General features: G+C 39.1%; 1 protein-coding gene across 3 annotated transcripts in view; it reads right to left on the bottom strand.

Annotated features, from left to right (window-relative positions):
* Positions 1-13530, bottom strand: part of LOC135324171 (multiple epidermal growth factor-like domains protein 10) — a 104352-nt gene that overhangs the window by 42230 nt on the left and 48592 nt on the right. For all 3 annotated transcript variants that reach the window (XM_064499866.1, XM_064499868.1, XM_064499867.1), the window contains exons 6-9: positions 7046-7292; positions 6287-6407; positions 4314-4450; positions 922-1134 (exon numbers count right to left, since the gene is read on the bottom strand). In XM_064499866.1, coding sequence (XP_064355936.1) covers positions 922-1134; positions 4314-4450; positions 6287-6407; positions 7046-7292 — 718 coding nt within the window. The remainder of the gene's footprint in view (positions 1-921; positions 1135-4313; positions 4451-6286; positions 6408-7045; positions 7293-13530) is intronic.

Below are 13530 nucleotides of genomic sequence, written 5' to 3' on the forward strand. Positions count from 1 at the left end.
AAACTCATCTAAGGTACTGTGACTGATTAACAAAATTATGTGTAAGCAAATGCACAATGACGAAATATTTCACAGAAAGAAGCATTCTCTGTAGTAACAAAAAGCTGGCAATGAAAATTGTTTTATAAATACACGTTGGCTTGTCTTAACTGACATTCCTGCTCTGCAGCCAAAAGATTGTCTCAGAATAGCTAGTTCATAGATTTTTATCACAATATGTTAGAACACTATGGAATTTATAAAGATACAGAAAACTTAGGAATTGTGTCTTGTGATTGCCTGAATAAAGAGAGACAGTAAAAGGTATGCCAGTTGGAAAAGTACTTTCATTCTATTTCTAGCCATCAGATTTTACCTGCTTTCTGGAAAATTAGTTTAAATGACCATGAAATCTACAGTTATAACTGGTAAGGCTTCAGAAATTTTGTATTAAAACAATCACCTACTCCAATTTTATAAACATACACAGAGAAAGAGAAATTAATTCTCCTCTGATGCCAGGCTCATAAGAGTATATATCCACTGATTTCAAATTCAGTTACTTCTCATTTACAGTACCTCAGAATACATGAGGAAGGTATAAGGTCTACTGACTTAATATGATGAATAATATAGAGATTTTTTCATGTGGTAAATACAGACAAAGGCCAGACTTTGTCTTAACCTTTACTTCATGAGTCAGTAAACAAATATAGAAGTTTAATATTAAGATCACATAAGGTTGCAAGCACCAACCATCAGAAGCTCTTTGGGGTTGATATTTTCTTTCTTGCTGTGGTTATAAAATACTCTATGTAAATCTTTAGCTGCTTTAGTTTGCATGGATGTACTTGGAAGCATCAGGAATTATTTCTTTTCAAGATTATATTCTGGCTTCAACATCCCGTGTAGAAAGACTATGCTAAAGAGTGTAAAACTTACCTCCAGGTATTCAGCAAGTGACAGGGACACTTTTTGTCACACTTGAGACCATAAACTCCCTCAGGGCAAAGCCTCGTTTCACAGTGCTCTCCCGTGTATCCTGGTTCACAGAGACATGCACCACTAATATGGTAGCATTTCCCACCATTCATACACTGGCAGGTCTCGGCACATCGTACTCCAAACGTCCCCACTGGACACTCGTCTTGGCATCTGCGAGAAAAGAAAAAAAAAAAAAATTAAGTTCATGTCCCATGAACTAGTGCTTTTAGAGATTCAAGGGTAATACAGTTTATGAAGAATCTCTGATACAGTTCTACAACTCTTCACAAGTAGAGCAGGAATTTGTATTTATATAACTCTGTATTTAAAAGTGGCTACCACTCTAGTTTCTTTTGTGGCTTATCACAGGAGGACAGGCTAAAAACACTGACTCTGCAAATTCCTTTTGAGAAAGGTCTCCCTTCTCTCCTATAGGGAGACAACAACCACACAGGCCACTGCATTTCTTATCCAAGAACAAGAACAAAATCAAACCCTCTTAAACCAGATCTTAAGTTTGAGAAGAAGGAATGAAGCTTCAAAAGCCATCCACCTGTACCATCGTTGTTGTTGTTGTTAAAGTGATCCAGATTCTCCATTTGGCAATACTGAGAACAGCCACCAGGCATCCACACTCCTGCGGACATCTGGGCCAGGAGATTCCCTGGCACTGGTTCCCAGCAGAATCCAAAGACCATATTTTCTAAGTGTGTTTCCAAACACATGATGTTTCCAAAATACCTTTTTTTCCCCAAAAATTTCATCTTAGACTTTTTTATATTGATTTTGTCCTCTTTCATAGAATGAAACACAAAATATTTAAGAACCCCAAACTTTACTAATTTTCACTTTCATGTGTTAGAAAAGACTTGAATTTAACCCATATGGGAGAACAACAATAATTTTTTTTTTGCTCCTTAAGCAAAGTATTTCCTAATGAAAAGACTTATTCTCCAAACTTTTCTTCTTTCATTCACATAGCTTTTATAAGATAGCTTCTTTAGCTAACAATCGTATTTCCTAAGTGTTACATATGAAAGACATTATTTATCTTGAAGATCAGACGGCATGTTTAGCTATCAACCTAAACACTAAAAACCAATTTCCAGTATTCTGCTTCTAAACCTTGCAACTCATTTCCTAATGAGTTTCCTTATAGCAATTTGATTTGGTGGTTTTAGGAGAGAAATCCATAGCATCAGTTTGGTATTTTCCACCTTAACTTCGCTGTGTTTTATGAGTCAGCTGTTAAAATCTGGAATGACAGTGGTACTACAGCATTACTGAAGGCTATTGCTTTAAGTACATCCTAAAAGATTTGATTATGTGTTTCAAAGCAGACCTCTCAGGTGAACAGGTTCATGCCTCAGAGCCAGGGACAAAAATATTTCATAGCTTATGGGTCAGGGAAAACTCCCATATTTATAAATATAAGCATTCTATGAAATATGTTGATCAGTTCATGTAGACGGCAAGACAAAAGAGCTAAGTCCCAAAGCCTCTACCCAGGACACGCTGACATTGAAGTCCTGAGGTGTGCTGTGAACCCATTAGGAAATACTACACACATAACATCTTCTGCAAATTGGGCACCTGGAAGTTTAATCAGATCAGAGACTGTATAGAAATAGCACTTGACAATATGGCACAGAGTTTTTAGCTTTCTTATTCACTTTGTATTCTTTGTAATTTCTTGTAAGCTTAATGGTTTATTTTAGGAGAATTTTGAAGACTGGTATGGTTCGAGGCACCACCAAATGTAACAGAATTTAGCAGAAAATGTGGATAACATGTTCATTTCATGCTTCTGTAGCATCTACCTCAACCTGAAACTGTTATCTAGAAGTTTCAAGGTATCTGTAATTCTGTTCTCACTGAAGCCATCGGTAAAATCTCTTTTTACTTCAGAGTGGCAGCATTATAATGCAGCTGATAGAGCTAAATATTTCCTAATGAGGTTATACAAAGAAAGCTGAGAATTAAATTTCCCCAAATGACAATCAGGAATACCAGCCAAATTAGACAAAATTTAACCTTGCAGAATTGTGTCCTCATCAACTTGTGAAAGAACTTCTTCCATTTTGCAGTGAAGATGAGTATCAGTCAAAAAGTACTTGGTAGAACAATTAGCAGAGTAATTTAAACCAGATTACCTTGCATTAACTTGCTGCTGACACATACATGCTAGCTCACCCAGTGCCCATGCTTTTCTTGTAACATTTTCCTCTCTTGCCAGTCAGCTGATGTTAAACAAGAAATGGGCGTCTCTGACCTTGTTTATGACCCATTCCTGCCCTTAGCAATATCTTGGAAAACACAAGAGTTGCAAATACAGCCTGTTTTGCAGCAAAGAGGAAGCTCAGACTTGAAAAGGGGATCAAAATACTGCAGCCTGCAAGGCATTTCAGATTATAGTAAGATTTAAATTCCAAGACAAAAATTTTAATAGCTTTTACAAACACCAGAGTGTGTGCAGATTTGCATATGGATATGCCTTTGATTTTCCTGCTGACTTGTCTGTACCTTTTTAAACGCATCTACCATCTTCTGCAGTGTTTCTTCACAGAGGCAAATATTTAATTTTGGCAGTCCAGTGGCTCTGGACTGATTGTTTTTCTTCTTCTTCATGATTTTTTTTCCCCTCATGTCTGGCACAGCTCTCCCCATGTCCTGTGAACACTTGCGTGGGAAGTGCATATGGTTATAATACCTACTACTGTTGGCAGAGATCCCCTGGATTGACCCCAGTGATTAAGCTACTGCTGACTTCAGCAAATGAGTTGCTATGCTGCTTAAAATATATGCAGCAAAGCACTCCTACCATCACTTTCCACTGCATTCAAAAAGGTAAGTCTTGCTATTCTTTCTTTCCTCTGAAATCTACCAAGAAGATTTTTAATGGCAAAGTCAGAAAATAAGAATATTTAGTTTCTTCATTTGAATGAAATACTTCAGGAAAGAACTCACTTTGAAGAGGAACTGAATGAGCCTCCCTTGCTACTCCATCTGCCAAACATCTGCGCAAAACCAAGAGCTTCCCGTCTTACTGCCCTGCCATACCTCAAACTGCGTCATTCTTCACACCGCTCAAATGGAGACCCACAAGGCACTGGCAGTGCATGGGCCACAGCACAAAAATCCTGAAACTGAACAATCCTTCACAGAACATCTTCCATTTTTGCACTTTTAACTTATGATTTAGAGTCAGCTAAGTGACAGCAAACATTTCACAAAACTCCTTTAACTGTATCACTGACATTCACATTTGGCTTTCTACCCCTTCTTAATTTTCTCTGTTGCAGTAGACCCTTTGCAGGTTCGACACTCTCGTGGAAATAAGTTTTCCTTACCGTTCGCCCGTGTAACCTGGGCTGCAATGGCATTGACCTGTCGCCGAGTCACAGGTCCCTCCGTTGTGGCACTGACACTCCTGGGAACAGTTTTTCCCATAACGACCCTCAGGACAAGGCTGACCACAGACCGTGCCCTGCGTGTGCAAATGAATTTTAACATTAGGCTCAGAATTGCAGCTCAAGCAAACAGGGAAGAAAGAAGATTTGTAACGAAGGAAGATCAAGAAGATCTCCTGTCACGAGCCTAGTGCTCGTCTTGGAAATGCTAGACTCTTCTCCAGCTTTAAACAGGGGTATGTTTCAGCACTGGGGGGATAATCTTCTAGGATTTCCATTCTGGAAGCCAAATCTAATGAAAAACATTATCTCTAAGCAACAGTAAACACTTAGACATTTAAGACTAATTGATGGCAAGTTCTTCCCAATTTCTTTATCAGGAGTAGAATGTATCAAGACATCCAGAGATGCCCTCCGGTGAATAGCGGTGTAGAAAGCAATAATTACTGTAATGCGACAATTATACTACTTCATGATCAGATGGGTTTAAAAAAAAAAAACAGGAAAAAAAAAAAAGCTCTATAATTTCATTGAAAAGTAGCACATCTTAAAAGCTTAGGTATGATTTGTGCTTCCCTTACACAGGTCTTGAATTTCTGCAATGCTATTTACCTCCTTGGAATTAATTATACCTGTGCAATAAGAGGAGAACAAGATCTTAAGACTTTCAAGAAGCCAGTTCAAGAGGAACACACTTACAGGCATTTCATCAGAACTAACATAAGATACTGCAGATTTTATGCCTGGCTACTTTATTCCAGCCTTACATGAAAAGCAAAAAAGGTTATAGTGACAAAACTGCAGTTTATGGAATTGAAAAATTTAAAACTAACGAAGAGTTATGCTTAAATAACCACTTGGAACAGAAAATTAATCAAAGAGCTAATTAGAAATACATTAGTTAACACACACTACTACAAAATTGTCAACACATGTTTACATGCGACATCATTTTTCATTAGCTGTACTTAGGTCAATAAAGAGAATCAGGAATTCATGCAAACACTTGTATCTTATCATCATTAATTTATGTTTTTCTGCTGTTAAGTAAGAATTGCATAATGTGAGTTAGGTATCTAAGTGACTAGTGCTATGCAAACGTAAAAAGAGATTTGATCCATTCGTAACTATGCTCTCTAGCTGGTGAAAACCTGATCTCTATTACAGAAGTCCTCCTATATCATGAGCTAATTAAAAATTCAAGCATATTTTCACCCAGAACAGACATTTTCATAGAAAACATTTTGCTATTTATGAATACTATCTAAAAATGTATTTAAAAATGTTACTTAGGTTTTGATCACCTTCCTACTCCATTATTTTCCAGCTCACAATGGGCAGCTGGTAGTAGGGGAGACTACAGGCAAGCGAGGAGTTTCATTTGCAGCTCAGAGGTCAATTCTTTTCCTGCCCACTGACAAAAGGGTAAAAAGTCTGAAGAGAATGTCAAAGTTATGATGTCCTATTTCTGTCACCACCACAGTATCTAAAAGTTTGGTGTTTTTGCAATATATACCATCCACTTGGAAAGAGGCACAAAATCCATCTCCCAAATATATAGTAGTACTACCTCCCTATAATATCACATTATGTCTACTAGCAAATGACTTCTAGACAAGTTTTAAAGGATGTGGTCTTTTCATAGTATGAATCATATTCTTGTCTCCCAGAATCTGACGTGGTTTAAAAAAGGCAGCGCAGAACTGGGAGATATTCAATAACAGATGGTTTTGCGAGTATTTTACTCCAGTCCGTTGTAGGAGCAGTGTATGCTAAAATAACATTTCCTATTATTCCTGGCCACAGGCAGACTGCCTTTGCTATCCTAATTCGCTATCCATTTCTAACACTGCCCAAAGTCTACAAATGCGGATCCTTTGGGGGGTTGTGTTGATTTCGGGAAGTGTTTTTACCATCCATCCGGGTGGGCAGGCACACTCGCCGGTGACGTGGTGGCACACTCCTCCGTTCTGGCAGGGGCACCTCTCCTCGCACTGCCGTCCGTGCTTCCCCGGCGGGCAGAGGTCCTCACAGCTAAAGGGTTGGGAAGATACAATCGTTACTTTGGCATACTCTCCCATCTCCAGCCATCTCTATTCTAAACACTGTAGTTAATTTTCCAGACAAGAAATTTGAAACAGAAGGCAATCCACACTAAAAGGGGAGCAAACTGAACAGTGTATAGTATCCGTGCAACAAATCTAAGGAAACAGACCCAGCAGTTCAGGAATTGTAAACAGATATATATATTTTTTTTTAAAAAAAAAAGATATCCCTTCCTACACTAGTTCGGGTTGGTGCTGGTACATTGTTACTGACAAAGCTCAAAAATATATTCTAGAATGAGAAATCCAAATAACTGTACATTTCAATGCTATTTTCCAGACTTGCAGCCAAACAATTTTCACGTTGGCCATAAAGAAGCTCCCATTGCTACTTTTTGTAGCTTTTATTTGGCAGTCCAGATCAAGGGGGCTTTCCCTCAACTGCACTCCTGCAAATGCACGGAAAGAAGGTTTGCCCAGTTTCTTCTTAGCCAGTCCTGCTCCTCTGTCACATACAGCAGCCAGACCGACAACACAGTGTTAAAATTTTTTCTAAATTTAATTTCTCTTGATAGCACTAGCCAAATCTCATACCTCCCCCCAATTAATAATGTACACGCTGCTTACAAGGCACCAGTGTATCCAGGAGGACATCTGCACTCTCCAGTCACATGGTCGCAGGTGGCTCCATTTTGACACTGACATTTTTGATGGCAATCGTTTCCATATGTCCCCTGGTCACAGCGTTCCTCGCAGCGCCAGCCTTTGAAACCCGATGCACAGTGGCAGGCTCCAGTGATGGGGTTGCATAAGGCTCCATTTTTGCACTGGCAACGGCTGCTGCAGTGAGGTCCCCAGTGGTCACTGTCACATGCTGAAGGGGTAGAAGGAAAAGTTTACAGCAGTTTTATAATAGCTCACATTACAGCACTGAAGATATTATAAGTCATCTGGAAAAAAAAAAGTTATAAAGGAGAACAACTTATGCAGTGCACAGTAGGAGAGACATCCTCATCTCTCCCTGGTCCTCAAGGATCTTGAAAGGCAGACAGAAATTAATTTATGCTTACAAATTAATTTTTTATGCATAAAGGAGAACACTTTGAAATGGGAAACTCAAGTAAATGCAAGTTCCAATCTCTTCACTGTAAAGAGAAGTCAAGTCTTCATTATGACTCTCCACCGTCAAGAAACAGTCATGGCTGTGGTGAGCCTTCATTTACACAAACAAGTCTCAATGACTTAAAAAATAAAAAAATATAGTCTAGATCTATAAGCAATGATCTGAACTCCACAAGGAAGTTGCAAAGCTTACTTATCATAAAATTATCATACTGCATGGCATTTCTTTTTCTGAATTCAGAAGTTTGTACTAGTTTACATGACTGCAAATAGTTCCTTTTCAATCTTGCAATACAATGATAGTGCAAAAGAATGTGCAATAAATAATATTTCACCAAGCAATAAAAACTATGATGTAGTTAAACATCATGTGGATGTTACCATTTTTGTTATCCAGTGTGCTTTTACATTCATTCAAGCACATCTTTTTTTGTCTGCCCCAACGTAGTCCATTAAAGCCCTATAAGCAAACCACTCAAAGAGCATTTCACTATCAAAAGAAAAACCTTACTGTTTAGGAAGATTTTTTCTTAAGTGAGAAACACAGGAGTTCTGTAAAGAGATGGAAGATTAAGGTCACCTAGAGTTCAATAGGAATGTGCTCATCATATGGTCAAATGATCTGCTTTATATTTTTACATTCTGTTGATAACAACAGCACAACAGCAAAACCTCAGCTGCAATAGCTGGAAGCTCGGGCTCTGCCCTTAGTGACTGACAAGCATTGTTCTCTCGGTCTTCTCCTGAGGCAAAAAAGCCAGGCAGAGAGCAGACATATTTTCTTAGAGTGAGACAAAATAATTCAAGATACCTCCTCAGGGTAGGAATAATTTTACTATAGGAACTGATCACTCAGGCTACACAAATGAAAAAAAGGATTAGGGTTTTTAAGAATTTTTTCTTTACAATTTTTTTTTCCAGTAAAGGACACTGGAACATGCATCCATAATGTAGACACTGTGTCCATCTACACACAATACACAGTAACAAAAACATATGTATTACAAACACCCAATACTGCCAAACAAACTGGTGGAACTACTGCCCGCTTTATTATTGTCTTCTCTCTTCTCCATTTATGTATTTGAAGACGCGTATTTTCTGTTCTGGGCTACATGGGCAACTCACTACTGTCCATGCCACATCGCATCTCTCTCATAAGATGCCTTCCCCCATGATAACCCCCATTTCTTCCAAACTGCTATACATTTCTTTTTAACACGTCTGTGTGGAACAAAGTGTAATCCTCATGCTCGTGTCCTCAGTTTTTCTTCAGGAAACTAGCTATTTTTGGCTTTAAGAGTGGTGGATTTCTGAGACAGTCACATTTTCTCTCAGGACCCCTCCACTTTTTTTGTTTGTTTGTTTTTTGTTTTGCAAAGACTCCTACACTCTTTTTGCTTAATACCTCAGACTGGATTCAGATAACGGTCCTCCTTCTGCTCCCAGATTAAAAAAAAAAAAAAAAAAAAAAAAAAAAAAAATCAGCCATTCCTCATGGAATAGTTTAAAAAAAGATGCCCTGGGATGTCTGATGAACTGAAGTATTCAAACTGACCACCAGACCACAACTGTTCCCAGCGCAGAACTCAGTCAAGGATGAACCTGGCCTGAACCCACTTTAGATATAAAGACATGACACACAAGAGAAGACTTATTCTTGGCTGATAAATTCCAGCTCATATTCTTCTACCAACACCTGGAATATCTGACGCAGTCCAGCAACATTCACGTAGCTGTTTGGAGAAGCAGTGTAACGAGTCTCAGAGCCATATAGATCAAAACCACCTACTCCCACGTACCTGCCGCGGCAGTGAGCACCCAGGTGCCAGGACTGCCTCGCTAGAGGCTAGTTCACTTGTGGAGCCGCGGAGGCCTTGCACTCCCTCCGCTCTTTTCAAAAATCCCATCTCCAGCCTGCCTCCCCGGGATGCTCGCTGCTGTCTCTTGGAGATTTACTGACGTCAGAGGTGAACAGGCTCTGTCTCTGAACTTGAACCTTTCTAGACTATTTTACTGCAAGAGCATGTACCGCGCAGTACATAATAATTTATTAGTTTCCTGGCAAGATCTTCTCATTATGTTTGCAGGAAATCATTAAAATAAAAAGCATCGTATGTCTGCTAATAGGATTTCCAGCCTCCTGATCAGCCTCTTGGCAATGGCCAGGTGGGTAACAAATATTGACTACATAATTATTTCACTCCAGCACAATGCCAAAGCACTCTACCAGAACAAGCCTGGCTGTATGACAGCCTGCCTGTACGACAGTCCATTACGCAAGGTCTGTCACCAGCCTACTATCTAACTGTGAGTTATGGGCAGAGCTGTGGGGAAATTTGGAGGATTAATGGGAATAAATAATATTTTTGAACAAGATGGATAAATCACATATTTTGCCTCTCTGTCCCTTGACTGCTAATCGATAACGTCCCCCATAGGAAATTAAAGTGATTTGTCAGAAACTGATACTTAGATTATTGCTAAGAAAGGGGGCAAGGGGCAGCAATGTTTCCTGTGGCGAGTTCTGTTTATTTTTTAATTAGTTTTGGAGGCTAAATTTACCAACTATTACATCAGACTATTTCTGCTCCTTCCTAGTATTCAGAAAGCCAAGCTGGAAGTTGCACAGCTGCTAATCTGGTGGAATGGATAGTCTTGGAGTTAATGACTGTCGTCGGGTTACAGACTGTCAGCTGGGGTTTAATCAGAATAGCTGCTACGACTGTCCTGACTGCACCAAGGTCACATACACACGCGTGTATGCAAACACACACACACGCACACACGCACGTGTCAGCTACTGACTTCTGAACAGAATTGAAGTTGTAAATCATCTGTCTCAATGCAAGCTATATGTGAAAGGGAAGCAAAATAGGAAGACAAAAGTCTTATGTTCTGAACAGTTCCAGCAACAGATAATGTAACCCAGCCCCACTAATTCCTGGAAACAGAGCAAATGCTGCAACAGAGCCCATAAACCAGCAGCTAATTTTCTATATTTATCATATAGACCGGCCGATCCTGCTTTGTTTCATGCAAAGTAACTTTCTTCCAAGTCACTCCCTTTCCTTTTTCACATACGTTATATTCACCTCCCAGTTTTTCTAGTTTAAACAGGAGAACAAGTTAGCTGTACTGCCTGCTACCAGCTTTTGCGGGAAACTCACTGGGCTCTTCCCGCCTTCATTTTAGGCTGTAGAGGAGGGGAAAAAAAAAACAAAAGAAATGTTTAACAAACACTGTGTGGTATTGATGTCGCACCTTGTTGTCATTTTTCTTTTTATACATTCTGTTCATCTGGGAATATCTTTTTAGTTACCACAGTACATGCTGTGCACAGCCCACAGTGTTACAGATATGGGACAGAAAACTTCTCTCTCAAAAGGCTGCTCCATGAAAGCGAAGGCTTGCCTTTAGGAATAAGGGCATTACATTGTATAAAATCTCATTTAAAATAAATACCATATGAACCTCTAAGACAATACCAGTCTACAAACATAAAAACAAATTAGAAATGCTCTCTGGAGCTCAGTGCCAAATGACAACTTTAGGAACAGACCAACCCAAGGATTCAAGCATAAAAGAATTACCTTCAAGAAAAAAAAGAAGAAATGAAATCTGTGATGCAAATTGGTATCATTCTTGGGCCTTCTGTAGAATCTTTGAAGATTTAAAGTTGTGTATTTCATATTATAATAAGTTTAGTGCACATTGTTACTGTGCTGGGCTGGTCTCATTTTTATGCACATGGCTTCTGTGAGCTGCTGGCGATTTGCAAATTGGGATGCAGGGAGCCCTGATACTTTACACTGTAAGATACAAATTTGTATAATGATTTAGAGGCGCACCTGAAGAGTTTTATAACTTCTTTCTTGCTCCTTATAAACAAAGGCATTATTAACAAAATGTGGTCACACGTGTCAAGTTTTTTCCTGTTTTTTTTAGTTGATTTCATTGAAAGGCAACAAAAAGGGAAGTGCAAATGAGCAAGTTTATTCCTGACGAATCCACCCTAATCACCTACAATTCTGTACATCTCTAAAGAATGGCACATAATGAGAACAAAATAAGGCTATCAAATCAAGCCAAAGACCATTTCAGAAGAAAATTCTCCTTAGAAACTCTGACTTACAACTACCCCTTAAGTATGCTACAGTTGCCTTTATAACATGATATTCAAGGTAGAAAATGTTTATTACAGGGTTTTTTTTTAATCTGTCTTCTCTTTTTGTCTTTCTTTCTTGCTAATGGAGAGGTAAAAGTGAAGAGTCTCAGCAAAACTAAAATGTACTTTTCTCACCATCGTTTTTTGTAGCTGTCCTACATGTAGCACCAAGACAACGGAATGAGATTTTATTTTGGCTTACAGATCTTTTTGCCTTTGTACAGCAAAACACTGTTGTGTGTTTCTGAAAATACATACCGCTGTCGCCAAAACAGAGGAGACATTTATCAGAGTATTAGCCTAATGTAGTTTCATGGGCTTTTAAAACAACTAAAAACAAAATCCTTTTTTTCTCCCTACCACAATCAGCAGAAACAGAGTGAACTGCTCCCTCACTTGGAGTGCAATATTGTCAAGTATAAATTTAACTTAGATAAGCAGTGGCAAATATGCAGAATTCCTATCCCCCTGTCTCCTCTAAACTCCAACTTAACTTCTTCAGATAGGTTCAAGGGAGTAACAGCCTTTAACAAGTAAAAGTTGATTTTCTTTGTTCCAGTGTGTAAAACAAACTTAAGCTGCCCATAACTTCAACATCATCTTTGACTGACCTCTCTTCCTTTGTAGGTTGTCACATCAAGAACAAGTCTAAATCTTTGCGCCACCCTTTGCATCCCTCCTTTGACTCTTGGATCTCTATTGCCTTGTCCTTACTTTCAGGGCCTTTATCGTCTATCGCTCATCTATCATTTCTCATTCAGTATCCAAGTAGCAACCTCCACATTTAAACCGCCCATGACACCAGCCCCCTTGTTACATTTTCACACCATCAGCTTTCCTGCTTCCCCTCAAGCTGCCTCTAACACTTGGCACAAGCTCTCTGTAGCCCACCCATAAAGCTGCCACGTTGTTCTCCACCTCCCTACTGTACAACTCCTCCTTGCTGTAAAGTCCACAGAAAGCTGATTCTGGTTAAGCAGCAAGTATGCTGAAATCACAGCTTGCCATACTGATTATAATTGTTTCCTTCCTCATCCCCCATGCATTTCAAGCTCTGTGTTACCTTTTTCCTTTTCCTTCCACTGCAGGCTCTTTGGGACACAGGCAACTTTCTGTCCTGCATTTTTTTTGTGGAAGGAGACCATGAATCCCCAGTAGGGACAGCGATGAGGTCCGCCATTATTCCAGTCATCACCATCACCTACAGCTAAAATAGACTGACTACAACGTGCTTTGTTAAAACCTGTTCCAGTCTTTTTGGAGCAGAGGATATAAATAAGAAAAAAGGAATGTTTCTGGGAGGTCCACAGGTGATTTGCATTATCGGGGATAAAAAATACACTAATGGCCACAAATAGCCAGCAAAAGTAAAATCGACCAATACTGAGAAAACTTTGTTTTATCCAAAGGAGTAGCCCATTGACAGGTTTGTTATTATAAATTGTCCTAAAACTGTCCGTAGGTTAGAATTTCTTCCTTCAGCTCCTGAAACAAGAAACATGCTTGTTCTAATATAAATACACATTTCTGGAACTAATATTTTAGATATCCAAGCAGTAGAAAGTAGAGTCTGGTGGATCTCAATAAGAAACTCACAGCAAAACACTATGACTTTTATGAAGGCTGCATTTCAATTCACAGGTGAAAGGAGTCACTCACCTCATCTCTTATTCTGAGGACCTCAGTGAGGAAATACACCCAGAACAACTCTTGCTTTTTCTCCATAAATAACATATGCCCCATCTAACTTTCAAGTGTCAACAGGAGAAGTGAAATTCAATTCTAATTTGTGCACTGGATACTCTTGTATTTTCCATGCATG

Source organism: Dromaius novaehollandiae, chromosome W (genome assembly GCF_036370855.1).
Source record: "Dromaius novaehollandiae isolate bDroNov1 chromosome W, bDroNov1.hap1, whole genome shotgun sequence".
Taxonomy (NCBI): domain Eukaryota; kingdom Metazoa; phylum Chordata; class Aves; order Casuariiformes; family Dromaiidae; genus Dromaius; species Dromaius novaehollandiae.